Source organism: Harpia harpyja, chromosome 1, assembly GCF_026419915.1.
Source record: "Harpia harpyja isolate bHarHar1 chromosome 1, bHarHar1 primary haplotype, whole genome shotgun sequence".
Taxonomy (NCBI): Eukaryota; Metazoa; Chordata; class Aves; order Accipitriformes; family Accipitridae; genus Harpia; species Harpia harpyja.
In genome coordinates, this window is record NC_068940.1 from 26,768,276 (window position 1) to 26,787,678 (window position 19,403).

The 19,403-nt window shown below is 39.0% G+C and overlaps 1 protein-coding gene across 7 annotated transcripts in view; it reads left to right on the forward strand.

The window, feature by feature from the left end:
* Nucleotides 1-19,403, forward strand: part of CTNND2 (catenin delta 2) — a 702,624-nt gene that overhangs the window by 586,668 nt on the left and 96,553 nt on the right. For all 7 annotated transcript variants that reach the window (XM_052781625.1, XM_052781615.1, XM_052781635.1 and 4 more), the window contains 3 exons: nucleotides 948-1,065; nucleotides 4,614-4,799; nucleotides 15,233-15,406. In XM_052781625.1, the coding sequence (XP_052637585.1) occupies nucleotides 948-1,065; nucleotides 4,614-4,799; nucleotides 15,233-15,406 (478 nt within the window). The remainder of the gene's footprint in view (nucleotides 1-947; nucleotides 1,066-4,613; nucleotides 4,800-15,232; nucleotides 15,407-19,403) is intronic.

A 19,403-nucleotide genomic window follows, 5' to 3' on the forward strand; every position in this document is an offset into this window, starting at 1 on the left:
GGGAGAGAGGAGCTGCAGGTGAACCACCTCGGCAGAGGGTTGTCTTCCCCTACCGAAGGAGACTGTGAAAAGTTTTACCCTGTTCCTGAGATGGCTAATTCACCCATTTCCAAATCAAAACCACTGTGCAAATTTGAATGCAGTTTTTTCTCAGGGAGACTTGATGTTAGCAAGCATAGATTCTGTTTATATATGCTCATTGATACATATTTGTTTCTTTAGATATCAATATTTTGAACTTTATGACACATTATGTTATGCAGTGAATTTTGTTTTAATTGTGGTTTTATAAACGTGTTCAGAAGGCCCTCTGGCCCTGTCTGAGGAACACAATTATTATAATAAGCTGAGGTTTTAAATTTTGCAATGTAAAACAACTTGTGAATAACTACATAAAGAGAAGATTGAGGCATTAATGTTCTCTCAAAATGAGAAAGAAAAGGAAACACTCATGTAAAATGAGAAGCAAGCAACACCAGGTGTTTTATGTTATGCTTTGATAATATTTTTCTCTCAGGTTAAGAGCCCTGACTACTGGGCTCTTGAGATCCTAGGAGATTTCTTTGGCAAAACCTCTAGACTTTTTAAAGCCTGATTTATATGTACATATGCACCTTTTCAAAACAGCTCACTACTGGAAAACCTATTTAAAAAAAAAAAACAAACGGAAGAAAAATGATCAGCCCTTCTCCAAATTTTAGCAGGCCACGAGTCTCCCAGCTGAGGTGGGCACATGCTGCTTGGCCACTCAGCCCCTTCTTGTGGAGGACCTGATGACTTCCACTTGTCCCCCTCTGCGTTACCTTTCCTGAGCTCATTCGCAGCTGTCTTCATTATTCACAGCTCTGAACTGATGAAAGGAGAAAATAAAACAAGTGTTTTCTCTGTATGTTAATTGCGAGGCGGTTTTGGGGGGGGGAGTGGTGACCCTTGCTGTTGCCTTGCAGGAATGTCAGCTCTGCTGGAGAGGAGGCCCGCAGAAGGATGAGGGAGTGTGACGGCCTGACGGATGCATTGCTGTACGTGATCCAGTCTGCTCTGGGGAGCAGTGAAATTGATAGTAAGGTTTGTCATCTTTGTCTTTTCAGGAGCAAGAAATCCAGGTACACAGGGTACATCAGGAATATAAAGTGACAGGGTTTTTTTAAAAAATGCATTGTGAGGGGTGCCTTGGCAAAGCGTAACTCAGTCCATCTTTTCCTTCTGTTGAGCTGTGTATTTTTGTGTGCCAGGTATTGGATTTGTGTCTACCCGTGTAGTGTGCACGGTCATCTTCTCACTTGGATTATTAAAGGAGAAAATACAATACTGGTTTAAGAAGAGCAAATACATCATATTACACATAAAGCTCCTTACGTTGCTCTGCCAAGTTTGCCTTAAAATTGATTTTCAGTACCCAGTATGAGACAGATCTAATAACAGTGAGCTAGGCTTATAAGGCAAACAAACCCCCCCCCCCCCAAAAAAGGGGGGGGGGGGCAATTAATAGGCAGTTTTGCAGTACAACCAATATTATTTCTACTTTGAAGAGAATCAATGAATGCTTTCAATAACAACTGTTTTAAGATGCATTTTTATGTCAACTTTACTTCTCTGAGAGTACCCGGATATGAACGTGCTTCTCCAAAGGTGAAAGGCATGGCCTAATTAAAAAGACTTCTAGCATTTACAAATTGAAGATTTTGAATACATTAAAGTATTCCAGAGAAGGAGAAAAAGGCTACTTTCAAATGTCTTCTGCTTTCAGTATCTGGTGCTAAATTAATTACTGTTGCTGCTCTAGGGCAACCTCGGTCCATTTGCAAACCCCTACAAATCGCAGGAGCGCAGCCTTTTACACAGCAAAGTTTCAAAGCCTGCTGGGTTTGTATTTCCAAACGATCCTTCACAGATAGTTGTCTGTGGGCTGAGCTGGACTGGGGACTGTTTTGAAGCTCCCCGGCTCGGCTTGCCTGACAGAACGGAGAAGTTAGAGGGGCTTCGTTGGAGGAGGAGGAGGAGGAGGGAGGAAGTCAGTTTATGCCTCATCTGACAGCTCAGCTTCTCCTTTTTCAGCAGTTTCTTTGTAGGTGACCCAACTGATTTCAAGATTGTTTTACTGTTAGAAGGGCTAAATGGGGAGCACAGTAAGCTCCCTGGTTTGCCTCATCTTGTTGATATAGACTGTGCTGTTTGTACTCTCATTTGTAGCTGGTATGACTTGGAAAAACTGCAGGCAAAGTCATACACAGAGGAAGAAATGAGAGAAAAAGTGTTTTCCCTGCCTTAGTAGTTTTAACCTCCTGTCTAACAGGTTTCTAACGGTATGACGTAAAGCAGTTGTGCAGCTAAATACAAACCACCACAGTGTAGCCTCTTACCTTGTATCTTTATCCTAAACTAGCATGTAATTATAATTAAATAAATATTTAAATAACTGACTTTAAATCGCTTTTTAATCTAGTTTCAAAAATAGTGCTATTATAACAAAAAATTGAACTTTAAAATGAAGTTACAAACATCATGGCATCTGGAAAGCAGCAACTGCCCTATTAGATAATTTTGTAGTACTGTTAGTGACTAAAAACTGAAACGCTGAAAAACAGGTCCCTGCTCTTGCAGGCTCTGACGGAGGATGGGGGACTTGCAAGCGCATGCGGAGTTGTTGTTAAAGTTAAGAGTGCGTAAATCTTGGCAGCTTATGACCATCTTAGCGGCAGTGTTTCTTATAAATGTGTAATAAGAAAAAGCTATGCTAATTCAAGTTAAAGCGTTGAAAGTGAGTGACTTAGGTTTACCTGACAAAGTTACTGTTCATAGTTTTAATTTGATCTATTAAAGTAGAAAGACTATTGAACTCGTATTTAGTCCCCTTATGATGAAACTGAAAAAGGAATGAGGAATAGAAGGACCCTTGAAAGTTCAAAGCTACAAGTGAAGGAGGAGTGAAGTCTGTCCAGCCGCATGGCTAGAACCAGCTCTCTTGGCTTGTAGGAGTTCACCGTAGTGAAGAAGGTGTCAGTTGCATTTGAGCCTTGGAAGTTTGCTTATCAGTTTTTAGTTTGAGGTAACATTGTCCTCACAGTGGATTCAGCTTTATTTGTTTTTGACATAATGTGTGTTTTAAGTGCAAAAACTGTTATTTGTAAAAAGGGGAATTAAAATTTAGAACCCTAATCAACAAATGCAAAGCTTCAACTTCAGCAAGCTGTGCCTGTGCAGAAGTAAATATTAGCAAGAGTGAATAAAATTCACATATGGAAATGTTAAAGAAAAGTAAAAGAGGCGGCAAACTTTTTAAAAAATATATGGTCACTATGAGGTCTGCAAAGCTTTCAAGTATGAAAGGTGCGCACTTTCTACACACACATATATATATTTCTATATGTGTTTATATATTTGGCTGGAGATTTCAAATTAGTTACAAGTGTAACGTGAGATTTCATCTATGTTAATAAATAAATACTCCTGCATAGATGAGTCTGAGTTCAATATCATCTCTGGAACTTAAAGTCATCGCAAAACCTATGTGCTAAATGCATACCTGGCATAAGCTCCTATGGTATATGAAAGTAAATGAAGCCCCATGCGTTTGCCTCGCTAGTGAACATGGCAGAGTAAGACAGAGCCGAAAGCCTCAGTCATTCCGTTCTGGGTTAATGGAGCAACAGAGCTGGGATGTAGTGACTATCGCTTTTTATCTCTGTGGAGCATTAGGAACAGTTGAAATAAATATAGGTAGGTACAGACTGGCTTTTTTAAACATGCTTTCCCTGCCTCCAGAAAATTAAGCTCATATCCTTCATATTAGGAATAGTCAAGCCACTTGAACCAACTAAATGAGGTAGACTTCAAGTAAGCCTGAACTGACCTTCTTTTAGGCTTGCAGAAATTATGTTGAATTATCAGTGAATCTTCCTCCACTGGGTCTCTCGCTCCCTGTCTGGATTCCTGCCAGCATCTTCTACAGAAGGCACAGCACAGCCTATTAGGGGGCAAATGGGTGAAAGGGGAAGGCTGCCCACGAGTATCTGCAGCCTGGCTGGAAGCAGTAAAAGCAGCACGACTCTGAGATTTCTAGTCTTACTTCTTGGACTCGAGAAACAGCATCTGTTCATGCTACAAGTACCTGTGAAACAGAATTCGGGTCCCATTTTTTCTGGTAATTTACATAGAATTTATGCCAGGAAAAAAGGTTATTTCTGGTTTAAAAAAAGAAAAAACAAACCAAACAGAGAACCTATTGCCATTTTCTGTTTGTAGCATTTTCTGTTCACTGAGGTGGGAATTTGCTGTCGTTCTGTGTGGGGGTGTTCAGGTTCTCTTGATCACTTTTTACCCCAGCTTGTTTCACATGGGCTCCAGTGTGGAATTCAGAACGACAGTAAAAAAAACTCCCAGAAAAATATTGTCCAGACTACGGGTTTCTTTCCATACAAATTACTAAATCTCTTAAGCTGTCATTACCTGGGGAGCACTCGGAAATGAGCAAATAAAAATTGTGCTGGGAGAATGTATGTGCAAAGAACGATGATATTTCTTCTGCTTTGTATACAGAGTGAGCAAGGAAAGGATTTTAACTTCTTTCTGGTTTTGTTTTCTGTTTTGTTTGGGTTTTTTGTCACACTTTTCAGACCGTTGAAAACTGTGTGTGCATTTTGAGGAACCTCTCATACAGGCTAGCTGCAGAAACATCTCAGGGACAGCAGATGGGAACAGATGAACTTGATGGATTACTCTGTGGTGATGCCAATGGAAAAGACGCAGAGAGTTCAGGGTGCTGGGGGAAGAAGAAGAAGAAAAAGAAATCACAGGATCAGGTAATGAGAGTTACTTGCAGCTGCATTGTGAGTAGTTGAAGTGCCCATCATTTAAAATATAAATAATTAATGCACTGTATTAGAAATAAAGCGCATGATGCGTAATATACAAAACCATTACCTTTGTTAATTAGCTGAGAGCTTAAAGCAGAGTATGGCTCTGGATTAACAAAATATGTTTGCTTGAGAAAGTTGCACATTACATGGTGGCACCTGGAAACTGTAGTCATGGGTACACTGTGACCCCCATGAATGCTGCAAAATGCTCAGTCTATTAAAGGAAGCCATTTATAATGAAAGGCGTAAGTCTTAACATTCAGATGTAATCTGCATGTACTTTACACTGTACTTACACACAGCCACACGCGTGTAGAGAGGCCTTGATGCAAGCAAAATTCGAGCTTATATTTGTATACTTCCGTGCTTCAAAGTTAGTCTTGTACTCTGTCTCTACATGTTGAAAGAAAACTGTACAGGACCGAATCAAGCAATACAAGTGAGTGTTAAAAAAGCATGCATATTTTGACATATTTAGTGTCGTTACCAAACAAAGTTTGAAAAGTACAGTCTTGATCATTTCCTCAAGTTATTTGAGGTGCTGCGGGTTTTTATTTTAGGTGCGTTGGCTTTCAAAGTGTGCTTATCTCCTTGTTTTCCCATTAACAACTTAAAATTCGGGGAATGCTGACAGTGGTATTATGGAGAAGGACATTGTTGTATCAGTACACATGCTAAACAGCAATGAGAATGGCTACTGATATATGAACTTTTTTCAAATGGCTTGTGCTGGCAACAGGTAGTTCTCCATCTCTTCCTAGACTTAGTCTTTTCCATTGCCATTTATTTCTGTTTCAGATTGCTCAAAGAAAATATTCATTTGAGTAAGCAATTAGGTGCACAGGGTATTTGAACAAATTATGTAAACCAGTATCGAAAACATTCCTGAGTTCGTAAAGGCAAATTGTGTTAATGTGGAAAAGTTATAGGATTGTTAACAAGCTAAGATTCAGGAACTGAAAAACACAGCACTCATGACTAGTAAGACTTTAATTTCACCTACTCTTCTAGTTAAACACTGCAGTCATCAGATAACTGGAATTTATTATGGCCTTTTGTTGTGATTCCTGTATTAGGCTACAGTGAGATAAAAAGTGCCAAAGCAAACTAATTTTACCCCATAAAACAGTCATCATACCTGTTCCTGAATTAACAGTTCCCACACGCTACACTCGCAGTGCGGGAACAAAAATAGCATGTCTGGATATGAATGGGTCACGCTGCAACTCGCCTTTCTCCTTTGATGCTCTGTTTACCAACGCGCGCGTGTGCACACACGCTATATAAAGTCTTTTTTAACTCTTCCTTTTATATTCCTTCTGTGATTTCTGGATCTCGGGTTCATACTTGTAACTCTGTACCCCTGTTTCAATGTTCCTGTCAGGCTTCTCTGTACTTTAAAGGTTCCCTATAAAAGATCTTTCTCCTCCTCCAGGCTAAAGAACTAATCTCTTTTGGCTCATTTCCTTTACAATATATGTGCTTCTGCCTGCTCTTAGATATCTTTAGTCTGTTTCTATGAGTGTTCATTATCAGCATGCAGCATGGTAAAGGTCTCTTCAGATCTGCTTGTGTTTGTCTAATGGAAGGGTTTAATATAATTTTTAAAATCCAAAGAAAAGTGAAACTATGCACATATTTTCCAGTTTATGTTCACTAGGCTTTTCTGCGGCAAGGAAATAAATTAACTGTTCCCAGAACTAATTTTGTGGTGCACAGGACCACTTTGCCTTACAAACACTAGAAATATTTTTCTAATTATTTTTCTCCTTTCATCTCATTTCCTTTAAATCTGGACAGCCTACCCCATCTTGCTATATACCAGTTCTCACCTGTGGCTATTATTCAGTTCAGGAGTTTAAGGGAGCCTTGTGAGCCTTCTGCAGAGTGTGTTATTCTCACCCCATGATCCTTGGCTGTTGTTGACCATAACAAACATATTTTAAAATGTTACCGAGTTAACTAGAATGTTGCTAAAAACAAATGTGACTGAGGTCTATCGGCAAGATCACCGTGCCGGAAACAGCTCTCCCAAGTTACCCTCATAAATGGAAAAGAAAAACAGAAGAATGTTTTTCATGTAACTGTGCCTTTATATTAATAGTGTAGAGCTTGACCTCCTACTCAAACTGGGGTAAGGGTAAAGGTAATTTTTTTGTCCATTTATTTTTTCAAAAATGAGTACCCAAGTATATTAAGTTGGCTTTCTTTCTGGAAACCACCCACTCCGATTATGTAAAAAAAAAAAAAAAAAAAAAAAAAGTTCTTTCTGCTTCTTTGGCTCTGTCATTGTCTTGCAGTTTTTCAGGACCCCAGTAGATTCATGCCACTGAAAAGTAGGAGTAACTGGAAACCCAGATCATTTTCTTCTTCTGGACTGTGTCACAGTCAGGAATACTCTGGTTACTGTTTCTGTGTGTGTCAAGAAAAATCAGTATTCTTGGGTGTTCTTTTGGGATTGTTTTTTTCCAGGCAAGAGTCTCTAACAACAGGATCATCTTGCATTCCTCAGGTTAGTCAGAATTCACCCATCTGAACTTAAGTTCATCAACACTTTTTGCAGGAGAACATTTTCACGTGTCCTTTCACCATGGGTTGTCTCCCTATGTGCTGACTGCTGCCCCGTGTATTGCATGTGTACATACTTTTTTACAGTAATCTCATCTTTTTCTGCAAGACTTCTAAATTTTTCCAGGTAATGCCTTTCATAATCTCTTTTCAATTGCAGTGCTTAAGCTGCTACCTGCTGCTTGTTCTGTCCCTCAGAAGAGATCTCGTGCTCTCCTCGGGATGCTATTTTTAGAGCGCTCATTCCTTTAAGTGCCTCAGCAGGGAAGCTTTTATGCTCTGAAATATAATATAGTTCTGAAGATGATGCTAATGATAGACAGTGCTTTACATGTAAATAACGAAGGCATACCTGTGGAATCTTCGTAGCATGCAATGATCCACATCTGAAACACTGAAAGCACTGTACACCACCATGGATGTGGAACCTGTGGAAGGAAACCTCAAAGAAATGGAAGATGATAAGTATATTAAAAGTAGTCAGTTACCGGGTGCCCTGTGAAGAGATGGCATCGAGCTTCAGGCTACTTTTAATACATCGTGCACACTAGACAATACAAACCTAGTTACCTGGCAGAAAAGTTCTTCACAAACATAAAAACAAATCTTTCTTTGGGCTTACTATTGTTGTCGCTGACAGATACACAAAGTGGAGTTCAGCCCAGTATTAAAACTCCAGTCATTTACCTGTGTGATTCCTTTAATACTTGAGAGTTTTGCCTTTCCCGTCAGGCGAAGCACAGGGCACAGACACATCTCTAAGAGTTGTGACACCTCAGTACAGGGGAGCAGTTTCCAGTTCTGCAGCCTGCTACACTTTGTCCCCAGAAAATATGTGTTGAGGGTATAGGTATCGTTCTTTTTTTGGCCGCGCGTGGGGTTCTCGTGTAATAAAATTGACTGTTTCAGTCTTCCTCAGAAGATAAGGTTTACAAAATAGCATGGGGAAGAATGTTCAGATTTTAGTGAATGCAATTTTGAAATTTTCCTTTTACAGTATACTTCTTCAGTCCTTCACTTAGCTCTCAAGTGTGTATTTTCTTAAACTCCTCCTGAAGTGACTGATATGGGTATTAATGGGGTGGTCATTAATTTTTAAATAAGTGTTCAACTTGACTAAAAGCTACTAGTAGCAAAACTACTGTAATTGGACAGTAAAACCAGATGTATCCATTTTAGACAGCAGCTGTGGATGCAGTTGCAGTTTTGTATACTTAAAAAAAAAAGTCCCATACACAGCTAGGGAGTTTGTTTCTTAAACCATAAAACAGGAGAAACTTTCTGTAACATTAAAGTCACTTTCTCATTGGTTTTCTCTGTAAAGAAAGTAGAAGTTAATTTCTTTGGTTTATAATTTAGGAAACAATTATCCCTATTTCTCTAGGTAATATTTCAGTTGTAGTCGCACATAAGTTACTTGAGAAGAATAGAACTGAGTGGTAATATAAAATGTGGTTTTCTTTGAAAGGCCTTTCAAGAACAAATTGGAATATATTTTTCATTAATGACATCAGTTTTCTATACCAATGGCAACTTTTCTATATCTTGAAATCAAATAAGAGATGTTTCTTTGTTCAGGTCATAGTTAAGTCTAGTGCCACCTTTCAAATGACTTTACTTAAGGAGCTCCCTTAGGATCATGGGAAACAAGTGTTCTCCTCGTTTCAAACTAAAGGTGGGTGGTGTTAAAAGAGCCCACAGTCATTCCTCTCTTTGGTGGTTTACCAGAGCTCAGACAGGTTCCTGAGGCATAAGCTTTGTCACGCAAGTTTAATGCTGAAAGAGACCAAGAACTTCTAAAGATTTGCAATAAAAGCCAGGTAGAGTGTTGGTATTATCTATGGAAAAACAGAAAGCAAAACTTCTGTAAAGGCCTCAGGAGAAATAAGTGAGACTCACTGACTTTATTCCTATCTCAGACCCCAAGGACTGTAATTCCCTGCTGTTGCTGCTGTTCAATATATTTTCTCTGCTGTTTACCCTGTGGTCAGCTGTTACTGAGCCCTCACCCCTCAAAGCTCCCCAGCTGTAGAGGCCTTCATCTCCGACTAGGACATTGTAGACATTGACCTCTCTGCCATGTATCATGTCACTCTTCAGATGGAAACTAATTTTTCTACTGCTGAAAATTTTGTCGCTCCTGTTGGTATGCTCACTGCTGCCAACAGGTTTATTCTTCGAGCTGTATGAGAAACAAGGGTTATGACGAAAAGCAGTTAGGGAAAATAAGGTGTATGGTCCAATTTCAGTAAAAGAACCAGGGAGCTGCCATTAATCCTTACTTTATCTCTTATGCAGCCCATTATATACACATGTGGCACTATGTCATTTCTTTTCCTTTCTTCACTAAGAAGAAACAGGCTGACTTCTTAGCTTCACGCTCCTCTTGAGTTCCCCATCTGTGATCATTCTTGTCAACCCAGAATCTAGCCCGAAATCTGATTTTTGATTGGAAGTGACACTTTTGAAATGAACCTGACCTTCTCTTTCACCTTCTGTCAGGAGCCTTAAGGTATAACAGCAACATTTCAAGTTATATATCATTATGAATTGACTGGCACACCTCTTCAGCATGCTTGCTAAATGGGCTGTAAATTCTTCTATCCAGGTGAAATAGCAGGTTTAAGGCAATAATATTTCAAAAAGAATAAAAAATAAAGCTGTCAGATGTACCTTTTCATGTGGTGAGACCACTATTTTACCAAGCATATTTCAATCTGGGTTTAGCTAATCATCTAAACTGAGATTAGGGACGAAAGGCTGTGTTGCCAGTATGTTCTGCTCAGGAAGGATGTTATTTCCCTTGTTGCTTCCTTGTCTTGCACAAGGTGGCTATGCCAAGTGTTGATTAGTTGACTTCTTGCCATCTCAAGCAGCTCCTTACAGAGCTCCTTAGAGACCATTTCTAAATTCTTGCTTGCCTACACAGAAACATCTCATATACCCTGGGAATCTCTCAGTATCATGTATGACCAAGTTGTTTTCAAAGTCAAAACTACGGGGTTATTAAATATAATTTCTATTTGTCAATTTGTGGAATACAGCGCAAAGCCCATTAGCTTCAGCTTTGTATGGAGAGGAGAGGAGTGAGGAGAAGGAGATGTAGTGAGATGCCAAGGACTGTTGTCCCTGGATTGAACTCCATCCTGGTTTATTTGGGAGGGGTCTGGTTTTAAGCGAAGACAAAATGCACAAATCGAATAAAATTATTTTTCTTAGCTAAGCGTAATAATATAAAAAAAAGTTGAATAAAGGCATCGACAATTATTTTAAGAATGTAATATATAATCTGAAGTATAATTTGGATTTATTCTTATCTCAGATTAATAATAAAGATTCAAAACATTGGAATGCTTTGAACGCATTCCAAACACCTTTCCCAAAATTGTAACTGTGGTTACATCAGCTTGGGGAGGTTACTGTTATTTATGCAATAAACCGTATCCAAAAATTGCCCAGTTTTGTTGGGACTACGTGTTGCTGGACCGCAGCAGCTCTGCCCTCTCCCACCCTACTCCTGTAGGCTCTCTGTCAGTCGACACCTTCATTTATATTCACCACCTTTCTTTAGGCCTGGATGTCTAAACTGAAATTTGACTTGCTTTAAGTAGTGGCATTTCTGCCTCCTTATGTATCAGCTGCATGGATTCCCATCACCCCTGAAAGCAAGCTCTGTGATTTTGATGAATTTTTGTTGCTTGACTTTAGATTTCTGCTCTTGACAGCATTGGTCAACACATCTCTTGGACAAGGGTTTCCAAAAGAGGTTGTTGGACTGATATGCCTAAGGACAGCTGGCATACACTGCCACACCCACTAAGATCTGCAGGGTGAGAAATCATTGTCCTCTTAGGGGGCCTGGTAGTTTAAAAGTCTTTGGCATTTCAAAAATGCTTTTGGTAACCACTGTTTAATTGCTGATATAAATTTTGTCACTGCTGCTACAAAAAGCATAGCTACAGCTTATCAGACTATCTCAAATGTCTGGATCATTGAAGAGAGACAAAGATGGTTTTAGGCATTGCTGGGATTTTTTTGAGTTTTTTCCTAGACTTTCTTTTTTAAGTAGTGGTATTTTGCACAGGCTGGGGGAAAGTACTCATATTTTAAAAATGAAAATATAACACTGTTGTCTTGTTATCAGAGGAAAGCGTCTTGTTGTGTGATACTCCTTAATGACAAACCCCACCAACTTGAGGTTGTTAGTACAAAAACCAAAATACAGAGAGTGCACTTCTCTTACTGAGTTGAAGCCTTCCCTGGTATTCAGTACAATTACACTATAAACATGGATTTGCTTTTATTAAAATGAGAAAGAAGGTGGTAGATAGTCTGTTGTGCAGCACAGAGGAGCATCTTGATGAGTGATGTTTTTCTCCTCTCGAAGTTCCATAGTAACGTGAAAACTTTGGAATCTTTATTAGAGTACTCTTACTCTCAAAAGTCTGTTGTTCTTGAAGATCTTTATATTTGGCTTTTTATTCTTCTTGACTTTCATCTTTTCTTTGCACCAGTTTCAGGAAATGAGAGATTTGTATCTCACCCACATAACAAACAGTTTGTCAGCTTCTACCACAATATATGTGGGTAATTTCAGCTGAAGGAGGGAAGCCTGGAAGGAATATTTGTTTATGACTTTTTTTCTTCCTTAGCATAAGCTAGGAAGAGTAATTACATCCACAGCCTACCTCAAATAGACCTTACTGATCATTCCTGATGGTCTGCAACAATACAGTAACTGTTCCAGTAATTCACTGGGTAGAGTTGTTTAGCACGCTGCCTCGGTTCATTAATATTGAGCAATGTGAACTACAAAGCAACTTCTGCCCTGCCTTAGCCACCGTTTGAGAAAATGGACTGTAATACCGTTTCGTAATATTTTTTTCACTGAGTCAATTGATGCTTGTATTTATGAAATACGAAATAAATGGGTGAAGATCAGGTAAACCTCCTTTGCAATAGCTTCTTTTCTGACCTGTATCAGTCCTGCATGCCCTGCAACTGTCGGGCTACACGGCTGCAGGCGCTGGTCTCGGCACAGAAGATGCCAGAAGCCATTAAGCCCTTCAGTGAAGAGTTAGCCAAGTCCACACGTGCAGGAGCAGAGAGGAGCTGAAACACGGAGACAAGGAGTACGTGACGGGTCGCAGTTGCTCGTGCCCTCTACCTCCTAGAAAGCGGCTACAGTGCTGTCACCCTTTATCGCACGACCTCGAAGAGGCTGCCGTAGGGGCAGCACGTATGTTCTGCATGGTCGGCAGCGGCACCACGTCTGAAGAATAGCACGGGACATTATCCGCTGTCGCTGGATTTACTCCGTCATCACTGCACATGCATGTGCGGTACCAAAGGCTTCCGTCACCCTTACAGGGACTGTGAGGCATCACAGTGTCTTGAGAAAAAGGTATTCCTCCGCAGCTGGTGATAAATTAATGCAGTTGTGCTAAAAGTGAGTCACAAGAAGGGCAGGGAAATAGAGTAATCTGTCTCACTTTTTTTTTTTTTTTTAATGTTTTCTCGTTACTGGGCAGAATGGCAAAACCATATTAAATATTAATTTATCTGCAAGTATAATTTCCAGTGTTTTGTATGTACCAGCACAGCATGAACATATTTACAGCTCTATTTGTATCAGCTGATTTTCAGCAGTCCTTGGGATCGTAAGAGTGTAAATACCCAAGTTTAAAAAAAAGTTACATCCCCACATATGCACAAAAGATCTGATACATTTGGTACATTATATGTACTTTTTTCCCTGAAATAATATAGTAAATACCCTGTGCAAACACTGCTCAGTTGCATAACGCATCCATAATTCGTGCAATGGATTGGAATGAGATGGATGAAGACCTGAATGTGTGCCCTTGGATATCCCAAGTCATTCATTAGTGGACTTACTAAGGTACAAAGTCTAAATCTGGTGTGAGGTCAGGTTTGACCTGTAAGATATGTTTCTCATTTGTTTTCCAAGAAATTCTGACAGTGCAAATGATTGAATTCCGAGAGTTAAAATAAGAAGCAGGTTTTAATGTATTTTTTATGAGCTGAGGAGAAGTCATTTCTGGCAAGGATGGTGATTTATATGGAGAAAAGAGGAGAACAGTCACATGCAGTGAAATCAACCTATTGGTTTAAAGGCAGAAATGTATTAAAAAATTCAAAGGCACAGCCCTATAATAGTGTCATTTAAAGGGATTGTTTCTCCAGAAGGCAATTTTCCTGTAGTTTCTCAACCACCACTGAGTATTGCTGTGCCAGTTCTTCTAAACTATGATAACTTTTGTCCAGTGCAGTGAGTTTCATAACTGAGCATCTTTCTGGTTTTCTGCTCCTGTGTATTAAATGGACCCACTAGCTTTCCGCTTTGGTGTTTGTTCTGCTTTAATTTAGAAAAAAATGGTGGTTTTCATTCTCAATGGTAGTAATCTGGTAAGACCTTGTTAAAATTAAGTTATGTTAGTTGTTATTAGATAAGACTTGATTGATTGTCCCTTAAACTATATGTAGATTTTTAAAGTTAGCTTAAACAAAATTATGATTGATACTTCCTGAAAATGAAAGATTCTAGGTCTTTCCCAGTACAAGTATTGTTGTGTTGTTTGACTCATAACTAATTAAATTAACTGTTGCAGATCTAAACAAGGAATTAATTTGGCTTGTGCTGTCTTTGTATGTCTAGTAGATGTTTAATGTTATGATACATGTTTTTTATCTACATAATCACAGTAAGCTCTAACCCAAAGCATTAAAAGGTTTATTTTGTATTGTATCATACAATCTGGACATGTCAGAGGTGTTAGAAAATAAATTATTAAAAAGTCGAGGCTTGTTCCTAACAGTGGTATTAAGGCTATGAATTTTCTAAATCCCTTTACCTGTACAAAGCAAAGCAAAATATACTTTACATATATAGACAGAAATCACATTTAAAATTTCATTAAAAGTCCATTCCACACCTTACTTTTGTTTAAAAAACAAAAAAAAAGTCCTTGAATTTCCTTCTTTTAAGATGTTTCATGCTTAGGTGCAAGTATTGTGCGTTCCACTGGAGAAGTGAGTCACTGTTCTCCTGAAATAAAGTTTCTCTTTCTGGTAAGAGTGGGGTTCGTGCAATAACCTGCTTGGTGTCCAGGTATTAATGTTGCCCATTTTGGATATCAGACTGTTTTCATGGCAAAACTATGTGATGAGATGGAAAGTCTGTTTTGTGAGAGGTTCTGCTGACTACATCGGAACCTCAGACCATACGGCTGGCTGGCTGTATGGTCGCATGCCGCCGGCACTCACGCAGTGAGAAGCCAGAAGAAGTTACGCAGTTGAGGAAGACTTGTCTCGCTTGGGCCTTTCAGGGGATGGAGGGCTCATGGCCTTGAATGATTTAGTTTTCCACAGTAGTGGTTTGTGTTGTTTTTTCCCTCAGGAGAAGAGAGAGGATGCGGAGAACTGAGCAGGATGTGGAAAAGGAAAATCTCTTCTTCCCATGCAAGTTCTAGATTTGCCTCTTAAGATACGTTCACGTTCATTGGGCTTGTGTTCCCACCCAAAAAAATACATCCAGTGAAAAGTGGTTTTGTTACGTCAGCTAGCTAAAACACTGTGATTTCTGCCAATGCTATAGCTCTTCTGTAAGGAGTGTTGAGTAGGAAATTTGGTTTCTCTATGAAGAACCACATATGCTGAAGTTGAGAACGGCTGCTTGCAGGCAGATGCCTTTGCACACGCACACACAGAGGTTACAGCCTCAACTGAGGCAATTCTCGAGTATTTCGCCGTTCCTTGCTGACAATCTGATTTCTACTTTCCAACAGTGGGATGGCGTAGGACCTCTCCCAGACTGTGCAGAACCACCCAAAGGAATCCAGATGCTGTGGCACCCTTCAATAGTCAAACCCTACCTCACACTTCTTTCTGAGTGCTCAAATCCAGACACGCTGGAGGGGGCAGCAGGGGCACTGCAGAACTTGGCTGCTGGGAGTTGGAAGGTAGGAATGTTAACCTGATACATATTTCTTTTTCAATTCGGAAAAACCCCTACAGATAACAGCAAATTGGTGATAAATATGTATCTGAATGCTCCTGGTAGTGGAGTAACCTTCTGTTTTCACAGAACTATCTGCAGTCAGATTTGAGATAGTATTTTAAGTCCTCTGAATTGATACAGATAGTCATGTCATAACAGAAATCAGCAGACAGCAGTGAAAATCATATTGGTCAAGTCAAGTATGAAAAATTGCCGCTGAAAACCAATATCCAAATGAGGAGCAGCAACTTCTTTATGAATCTGGGTGACAGAGCCATGAAAAATGAGCCAAAAATATCACCAGTGACAATCAAATGAAACCGTATTGTTTTGTCACTGCAGAAACTGGTTGACATTCTCTCTCTTAAGAGAAACCAGGCGAGAGGAGAGCAAAATATAAATGATGTGACACCGGCACAAGTAATCTTACCATCTACTTTTTAAAAATATGAGACATTATTAAAATACATGGACAATATGATTAAATATGTACAATGAGCAAGGAAATGCTCAATCAAGGCACTTTATTCCATCTAATCCCACTTTTCAATTATATTCAAAAGATCCATTTTTCTCTCATGTATTATTTGCAGTGAATTGAGAAAAAAATTTAAGAACTCATTTATTAGGTTTTGAAAATACTCTAAATTTGGAACAAATCAGTAAAATTCAAGATAACAGTTGAGCCAGGTTTTCTTTTTAGGGCAATTCTTTCATTGCTTTCCTCATGGTAAACTGGTTTGATTGGGTGAATTGTATAAATATAATGCATTGATTTTAAGTTAACTCTCAGTGTGAATTTTTCTCATTTACTATGAAAACACGCATGTATGGGGAAACGCAGTTATCAAAGTTACGTCTCAGAAGGTATCCTGTTTGATTTTAAGCAGTTACGCATTAGTATATGTAAATACCATTTTAATTAGGCATTCATTTTGAAATGTTAGTCCTGACGCTAATAAATTGCGCTTTTTTCCCATAAAGTCTTATTGGAAGTTGATTTGGCACATTCAGTAGATCTTCAGCGGCGTGTGATTTTTTTTTATTTTTTTGAGCACTGTGTTCCACCAAACTTATAAAATGCCTTTGACTATTGCTTTCAGTGACATGAAATGAGTAACAAATTATCTGTCCAGTGATTTTTGTCCTACGAAATGCTACGTATACACTGCGCCTGAAAATCATTACGCTTTTATTATTCTCGTATTGTAGACCACATCAGATTGTGTAATCCTGGCACAGAAACAGGATAAATGTGTTTTATCCATCTGGGAATGGGTGTAGTCCTGGTCCAAATGAGAAAACAATGCATACATATTTGCCGGGACTAATAGGAGTGCTAAAATCCAAGTGGTGCCCCTTCTCCCATTTCTAATAAATTGTATACCTGTCATCCTTTAGTTGGCAGAAGTGTACAGGGAGAAGAAGAAAAGCTCCACAGAAATCTTTGGCAGGTGCCGGGTTAGAAAAACTGATTTGAACTTTAATACTATCTGCACTGATACCATGGGAAGAGCTCAGTTGTTCTCATGTTGCTCTGTTTTTCTAAAGATTCACCAATTCCATTACAAGTGATGTGCAGACACAGAATGAATATCCTTAATTTCACATGTCATACTAGCCAGTTTTGTGAGGGGAATAATCCTCTTTGGGGATTACATAAGCATTGATGTTTCCACCTTTTGACCTCTCTTTTCCACTGCTGCAGTCTTCTGGATAGAAAATGACTGAAATAAAAGACAGAAAACTCTTAAAGGAAGAGGTTATTCCAAAGGGAGATTTTCATTTTTTTAGTTCCTCCAAGAAATTGTAATTGTATAAAGAATGGGAAAAGATTTTTTTTTTTTTTTAACTTGAAATCTTTCAAGAAGAACTTTGTGATGGGCTGAAAGAGAGAAAAAGAGCAAACTGCATGAAAATAAGTAACGTTGCTATTAATATTAATAGCAATGGCAATTGTGGGGTTTTTCCAATTAGCATTATTTTAATGCCAGAAGAATCCCAGAATATATGAGGCAGCCAGTGTACCAGGCATGCTCCCACACTTCCGAAGATACGGTCTCTTCTGGAAAAAAATACAGTGCCGTTGATACACTTGCATAATTCTTTCCTAGCTGTTTCACCCTTTTGGTTCCTCTGGTATAAAGCTGTCTAATCATCTTTGGTGACCCAGAGGTAACGCTTTTACCACAGGCAGAGCTTAGCCAATGCTGTTATGAAGGGAAAGTGAGCAGATAAAAGGAAGCTTGAATAATTTTTAAAAAATAAAAAACTGTGTAGGGGATTTAGATAAATGTCTGCCACTAGAATTAACAGATAATATGTCTCTAAATCCCCTAGACTGCTTTCGAAAATTTCAAACACAAAAAGAAAGCAGCAGTACGTAGCTTTAAGGATTAATAGCTGAGAGAGGCTGAAAGTTTTCATTATTTCAAGTAAAATAGTTTCTCATTGATACACACACATAAAATCAACACATGCACATAATAAATCTTAATCTGTAGGACATATTTAGCACTGTTTCAGTTGCAGGAATTCCTTCTAAAGCCAAAAACTAACAAAAAAGAAAAAAGTGTGACATACATATATTTGCATATAATTTTTCTATGTCAAGCTTTGGACCAAAGTCTTGCCATATATTACCTATCTGCAAAGTAAGCTTGTTTTTTTTACAATGGCTAGGACAATATTTTGTCTGTGCAATTATTGTTAGAACCAAGACAATTTATAGCGAATCAAAAAAGGAGCATATTGGTGACAAATACATTAACAGGTCCAAATGAAAGTTTACCATTAAAACAGGGTACTGATCTGAGGTGTGAGGAAGGATATTTTCAATGTGAGAATTTAACCTGGGATAGATCACATCTGTGTGTCTTGACTTTGATGTATATTCTGAAGAAGAGATTGACAGCTTATACACAAAGCAGAACTCATTTTGGAAGAGGCTGTTTCAAGTGAATGTGGAAATTCGTTCATCTCGCTCTTCGGCACCAAGATGTCATTATATAGGGAGGACACCGGTATTGGAATCTGAAGGAACCAAACCCATTTCTTTCATGGAAAAGTACACGCGTATCCTCACAGATCTCTCTTTTTTTATTCATGTGCTTACTTGATGCATCTATGCAAAATACAAATGGCCCTTCTGGAATAATATATATGGAGACAGCCAAATATGTAAGCCTTTGGGGGAGATTTGACAAATTAGTTTTCCACATCGCTGCCAGGATACCACTTTGTTTAAGGTCTGACTACTGCTTTGCACGGTGGTCTGTGATACTAGCGGTCGGTCACTGCACGTCCCCCTCCGGTTGGGCTCAATGGCCACGAGCAGTAGGCACTCCAAGGAAGGACACATCCAACCTACGGTCGGGTTGTCAGCGCTGTACGTGCAGACACCTACCCGCTTCTGCAGAAGTCAGCTGCTCCTTGGGGCTGGGTGGGTTTCTGTTTGAGGGGAGTCATTGCTTCCCAAGATATTTTCTCCCATCAAATCATAACCGGGGTAATTTCGCTGTATCCTAAACTTCCTACAGGTAGAAGGAGCAACACATAAAAAGGCCGGCCATTGCTTTTGGTTTTGCTTTCTTTCATCACCACTCCGAGATATTTTTTTTTTCCAAAAGTAGACTTTTTCTAATTATAGTTAATATGAACTTGTATTTTAAAGCTGCTTAGCAATATGAATTAAAAATCTAGGCAAATACATTCCTCATCAAGCTTAGCTGGAGTTTTCCCTGAGCGAGTAAGGCTTGAGACACACCTTTGGAAGCAGTGGAGACTCTTTACTTCCCATTAGGTATCGACTTTCATTGGGAGCTCTGTTAGTTTTCTTTGCCACTTAATCTGGGTTTAACCAAGTTTGTGCAAAAACACACAAATAAAAATAGGTTTGCTGACTCACTCAGCTGTATTCTGAAAATACTTGCCTGCTTATTAAGAAATTTCTCTCACTG